Here is a 6,762-nt window from a genome sequence, read left to right as displayed (position 1 = left end):
CGCCGTTACTCCCCGGAGAGACGAGTGAATGGATAGATGGATGAATGGATGGATGGATGGATGATGGATGGATGGATGATATGGATGAATGGATGGATGTATGAAGGTACATGTATATATGTACACATACTCTAACATTGTGACAGTGTGTGTGCACGTGCGTGTGTTTGTATGCATGTGTGTACGTGATGAATGTGTGTGTGTGTGTGTGCGTCTCACCCTGCGTTTGGTGTGTGTCTCCCTCAGATCCTGATCTACTTTGGCTATGGGATGTGGAAACAGTACTTTGAGAATCAGTCCAGGGACAGGAGTCCGCATCTCTACATACCACGCTACGATGTGTCACCATGCCGGGTGGACGACGGCTTCTCAGGCTTCACGTTGACGACACCTCTACCCCCTAGCAACAACGACCCCTGGGCCGCACCAGACGGTGTTGACGGGTCAGGGCTGGTACCCCCAAGGCTGATGATGATGATTGACGGATCCAAAGGGAGGAGCTAAGAGAGCGCTACGGAGGAAGACCAATGGATTTCTGAGAAGAAAGGAATGATGGACGGATGGACGGATGTTTCCGAGAGGATTGATAGATGTTACTGTTGTAACAACTGAATGTACTGCCACGCCGGCTGCCTCTTGCCTGACTGAGTTGATGTGATTCGTGTGCTAAACAATTCCCACCTGCGGTCCCGCGATGAGTGCGACCATTTGAATTTTGGGTTAGAGGAAGCCCAACGGATGAACATTCCAAGGCCATGGATAGAAAGCCAACAGCCCGGGCCTTTTACTTATTTTTAAAAACTCCTTTTTTTTTTCATTGAGGAATAAAAAATTCCATGTACCGACGGTCTCGAGTGTTGAAGCCTATAAGGGAGTCAACGGACTACCAATCAGTGATGGATGGATGAATGGATGGATGAAGGTACATGTATATATGTACCACATACTCTAACACTGTGTGAGTGTGTGTGTGCACGTGCGTGTGTTTGTATACATGTGTGTATGTGTGTACGTATGCATGTGTGTGTGTGCGCGTCTCACCCTGCTTGTTGGTGTGTGTCTCCCCTTCAGGTATCCTGATCTACTTTGGCTATGGGATGTGGAACAGTACTTTGGAGATCAGGTCCAGGGAGCAGGAGGTCCATGCGTCTACATACCAGCGCTACGATGGTCACCATGCCGGGGTGGACGACGGCTTCTCAGGCTTCAGRGTTGACGACGACKTCTACCCCCCTAGCAACAACGACCCCTGGGCCGCACCAGACGGTGTRGACGGGTCAGGGCTGGTACCCCCCAAGGCTGATGATGATGATTGGACGGTTCCGAAGGGAGGAGCTAAGAGAGCGTTAGCGGAGGAGGACCCAGTGGATTTCTGAGAAGAAAGGAATGATGGACGGATGGACGGATGTTTCCGAGAGGATTGATAGATGTTACTGTTGTAAACACCTGAATGTACTGCCGGCTGCCTGCCTGCCTGCTGGGTGTGTGTATGTGCGTGCGTGCCTGCGTGCGAGTGAGTGCGTCCATGTGAATGTTTGTGTGGGTCCCTTGTTACTTATTTAAAAACTCTTTTTTTTTTTCATTGAGGAAATATGATCCTATGGAGGTAAGCTGTAGACTACCAATCAGAAACAGTGGGCGGGGTCTTTGGGTTGATTTGGTGATGGGCATACAGTGAAGGTATTTTCCTCTCACTATAGACAGTCCAGAGTGATGACAGACTGGGAGCGACGAGTCAGCATTTCCTGGTTCACCACACACACAYGAAGCTGTCAGAGCGCTGAGCCGAGGTCACTTCCTGTCACTGGTCCAGGTGTCTCTGCTGCTTCTCTCATCTCACAGAGAGGAAACTAGCTACACACACACACACACAGACACACTTCGACACACACCCGCCTCTCCAGTCTCTATCTGGGAAGGAGAGGGGCTGATGGGGTTTTTGTGTCACATAGTAATATTGAAATACACCATCCCTTTCTGTATTATATCTACACCTTGAATTCCTTTCATGTTTTTGTAAGAATTCACCACAATTTCTCAAATGATTACACTAAACAATACATCTAAAACTACACAAAACCAACTAACTGCGAATGCTAAATCATTTCATTCTATCATATTATATTAATTCCATTGAAATAATGAAGTTTCTGCATGGTGAACTTTCCTTCTCTAGTTATTTTCACTCCTGTATCTTCTTCTCTCCAGGAGCGGCCAGCATCGGTGATGCAGCTGGTGGGCTTTCTCCTGCTGATCTTCCTGGTCATCTTCAATGGCCCTCCTCCATCGTCATCATCCTGCAGCAGCCAGAGAACCCTAAGCGACTGCCCTACATGGCTCCGGCTGTTCCCTGGGTTCCTGCTGCTGCCATGCTGGTCACAGCTACTGATGTTAAAACTGTCTGCCATCACCTGGATACGCTTCGCTGTCTGGTGGTTTCCTAGGCGGTTTACTGGATGAGAGATGTGAATGGATGAGATGGGATGAATGGATATGGATGGATGGAATGAGATGGATGATGGATGAGGATGGATGGATGATGGATGATGGATGGATGGATGGATGATATGAATGGTATGATGGATGAGAAGGGATGCGATGGTATATATGGTTTATGACTCTTACATACTCTAACATTGTGTACAGTGGTGTGTGCACGTGCGTGTGTGTTGTATGCATGTGTGTACGTATGAATGTGGTGTGTGGTGTGTGTGCGTCTCACCTGCGTGTGTTGGTGTGTGTCTCCCCTTCAGGTATCCTGATCTACTTTGGCTATGGGATGGTGAACAGTACTTTGGAGATCAGGTCCAGGGAGCAGGAGTCCATGCGTCTACATACCAGCGCTACGATGGTCACCATGCGGGGTGGAGACGGCTTCTCAGGCTTCAGCGTTGACGACGACCTCTACCCCCCTAGCAACAACGACCCCTGGGCCGCACCAGACGGTGTTGACGGGTCAGGGCTGGTACCCCCAAGGCTGATGATGATGATTGGACGGATCCAAAGGGAGGAGCTAAGAGAGCGCTAGCGGAGGAGGACCCAATGGATTTCTGAGAAGAAAGGAATGATGGACGGATGGACGGAATGTTTCCGAGAGGATTGATAGATGTTACTGTTGTTAACAACTGAATGTACTGCCTACTGCCGGCTGCCTGCTGCCTGCTGTGTGTGTGTGTAGTGCTGTGCGTGCCTGCGTGCGAGTGAGTGGCTCCTGTGAATTGTTTGTGGTGGGTCTTGTTACTTAATTAAAAATCTTTTTTTTTTCATTGAGGAATATGATCCTATGGGGAAGCTGTAGACTACCAATCAGAAACAGTGGGCCGGGGGTCTTTGGGTTGATTTGGTGATGGAAGTAGAAGGTATTTTCCTCTCACTATAGAATTCCAGAGTGATGACAGACTGGGAGCGACGAGTCAGCATTTCCTGGTTCACCACACACACAGGAAGCTGTCAGAGCGCTGAGCCGAGGTCACTTCCTGTCACTGTCCAGGTGTCTCTGCTGCTTCTCTCATCTCACAGAGAGAGAACTAGCTACACCACACACACAACAGACACACTTCGACACACACCCGCCTCTGTCTCTATCCTGGGAAGGAGAGGGCTGATGGGGTTTTTTGTGTCACATAGTAATTGGACTTTGCTTGCAATAGTGCCTTATCTGTGTGTGCACGCGTGTGTGGTTTTCTTTTGGCTGTGTGTGTGTGCATGCGTGCGTGTGTGTGTACGCTTTTACACCTTTGTATCTATGTCCCTTCAGGTCTTACCAGTGGAGTGTGTTTGTGACTTATTTTCTCCTCCCACTCTCTATGAATCCCCCCCCACAAGCCCCTTTTGCTGCGTTACTAGAGCTCAGAATGAAAAGCTTCTAAATGACAGATTTTTGTTTGTAAACAGAGTTATGGACGCCTCCCTGCTCTGCCTCTACCTACAGGTGTGCTAACGTCTCCAAATGAATGTTACTATATTAGAAGAAAGACGAGATGAGATTGCTCTCACATCAGACAAATATCTCTGAGTGTTTAGTCACATAGAACCCTCTAATTATGGTCTCCACCCCCTTGGGGAAGCCTTACTTGTCAAATGCACTAAACAAAAGATGCCACGCGACCCCTCCTACTCTCCACGACCCTTAACTGCTGACCTCTATCCCTAACCACACTACCCAGGGTTCTCCCTGCTGTTCAGGGGTGGGCTCGCTTGTGTTGCCAGTGACAAACACACACACACACACACACACACACAACACACACACACACCACAACACACAACACAAACAACAACACACCACACACCACACACACACACACAGTTCAGCTGAACCCAAAACCAGAAAGGGGCTTCAGTAGGTACTTTGTGCTCCTTACTGTAAATATTATGTCTCTGTGCGTGCGGCGGGTGTGTGGCGCGCGCGCGCTTGTGTGTGGTGTGTGTGTGTGTGTGTTGTTGTTGGGTGTGTGCGTGTGTGTGTTGTGGTTGTGTTTGTGGTTGGTGTGGTGGTTGTGTGTGCGCGTGTGTGTGTGTTGTGTTCCATGCCTGTGGCTATGTGACGTGGCTGGCTGGTGAATGTGATAGCATGCTAATGTGTATAGCATGGTTGTAGATGCTGTATTTGCATGTGGTGACCGACAGCTAAGAGACATTATAGAACTAACAGCACCCTACTCCAAACTGCCCCTGACCCTTGATAAGGGAAACTATAGGGTGAAGGGGACTGGTCGATCTGGAACTGGGGGATGATATGTAGCAAATTTAGGAGGTGGTGGTTCTATGGTTTCATCTCCACCCCTCACCACCGCTTACTCCACCCCTTACCCCCACCCCTGTTGTTTACAAAGCAAGCCAAAGTCCACAACATTTGTTAACTTGTGTATGAACCAAACAACAATGAGAATCCAGTGGGGCATAGACCTGTACAATAGATTGAAGTCACTCACGGTATATTACTTTCTGCTTAATGAACGGTTAATAATCACCACAACAGGTTGTAGGTCAAACTGAATGATGAATGATAACTATTTCAATCAGGATCCACCTGGAACCAAATATAAAAAGACCAAATAATGTCATTTTTCTATTGAAACAAGTTTACTAAGGGTTAACCTACATATCTAATAATGGTTTAGAAAGCCATTTATAAGCAGAATTCAAGTTTTACTGAACCACTTGTAGAGTAGACACATGCAATTACATTCACTAGCTAGAGTAAATATCATACAGTTACTCCAACAGCATCGACACAAGAAATAGAGGAAAAACTATCAAACAAAAATAGGAGTATTTTTCTACTGCTGGGTCACGCCCACACCTAGGGTCCTCCAATGGTGGGCCTCCACAGTAAGTGGGTGAGGTTTATCCACTTTCACTTCTTGTTTTCGCCCAATCAGAGCTCAGCTTGGGAGGAAACGGCAAAAGCTTATATTTTAACTCTTCTATCTCTAGTCGTATAAGGTTAAGTTAAAAAATATTTTTCTTTTTAAATTTTACATTTATACAGTTAAAGTAGGCAAATTAGAAGGTTATAAAAACATTAAAAAACAATAAACTAATTTATTACAACACTAAAGAGAATGTTGCCACTGTTGCTTTTAAAGTCTGAGGTGCTGTTTGTTTGTTCATTTTGTCTCGGGAGAAGGTGTGCCATGTTTCTGTCCACTTCCTGGTATTCAATCATAATGCATTCCGTTTTGAACCGCACAGAACGTCAACAATCTTCCTACCAGCTTCCTAAAGCCCATTTAGGACAGGGATATAAAATTAACGCCAGCTATCCACATTGTTAAATTGCTGGTTTATTCAATAGGTCAATGAAATGCACTGCGATTGAATTCCTGCCTCTCTCTCTCCTGCTGTGGCTGGCTGTCTTTGTGGGATGTTGAGACTGGCTTCAGTTTTGCTGACTAGATATTTGTTTTTCTTCTGTATATTTTTGGTATCTGAAGTTGTAAAATGTTCTGATGTTTTTTTCTGTTATTGTTTTTGACTTCGTCTGAAATAACACCCTATCAGGACTCTGGCCAAAGTAGTGCCTATAAAGGGAATAGGGTGCCGTTTTGAATGCAGGCCTATGTGTGTTTCAGCTCCTGAGTGCACTTGTTTAAGCTGAGTTGTCGATATCGCCTCCATGCAACAATGAAACATTATTTATTGCAAATATGAACTGGACTGGCTCTGTTTTTGTCAAACAGAAACACGCATGACACACAACACACACGCACACACACACACACACTGCTACATAGAGGAGGATATGATAGGACAGTGTGTATCAGTGTATCACAGGGAACAGAGCCTTCTGTGCTAGCTAACCAGGACAAGGTCAGAGTCACACCACTGATAACACACTTTATAACACTGCCTAGGTGAACACACACACACACACAAATACACACGTCTGTGTCGTCATTCAGTGCGAAAAACGACAGTTCACGAGGCCAGATGTGCTTCCGGGAACACAGACTAGGATTACTGATTACATCACACACACACATGCTACACTTCCTGTGTTTTGGGTCAGATTGAACCAGAGCACCAGTGATAATACCTCTGATGTCAGTGTTTATTTTGCTACAGTTAGGGAAACAGGCTGGAGACGGGAGAGAGTAGATGCTTCCTGTGTGTGTGTTGTGTGTGTGTGTGTGTGTGTGTGTGTGTGTGTGTGTGTGTGTGTGTGTGTGTGTGTGTGTGTGTGCGTGCGTGCGTGCGTGCGTGCGTGCGTGCGTGCCGTGGCGTGCGTGCGTGCGTGCGTGCGTGCGTGCGTGCGTG

The 6,762-nt window shown here is 46.8% G+C and overlaps 1 protein-coding gene across 1 annotated transcript in view; it reads left to right on the top strand.

The window, feature by feature from the left end:
* The window catches only part of slc7a14a (solute carrier family 7 member 14a), a 40,966-nt gene that overhangs the window by 34,107 nt on the left and 97 nt on the right, over nucleotides 1-6,762 (top strand). The window contains exon 12 of the mRNA XM_024139216.2: nucleotides 1,070-1,951. Coding sequence (XP_023994984.1) covers nucleotides 1,070-1,376 — 307 coding nt within the window. The 3' untranslated portion in view covers nucleotides 1,377-1,951. The remainder of the gene's footprint in view (nucleotides 1-1,069; nucleotides 1,952-6,762) is intronic.

The sequence above is a fragment of the Salvelinus sp. IW2-2015 genome, unplaced genomic scaffold (genome assembly GCF_002910315.2).
Source record: "Salvelinus sp. IW2-2015 unplaced genomic scaffold, ASM291031v2 Un_scaffold1720, whole genome shotgun sequence".
NCBI lineage: Eukaryota > Metazoa > Chordata > Actinopteri > Salmoniformes > Salmonidae > Salvelinus > Salvelinus sp. IW2-2015.
Note: the sequence above shows the minus strand (reverse complement) of the source record. Positions and strands in the feature narration are given on the sequence as shown.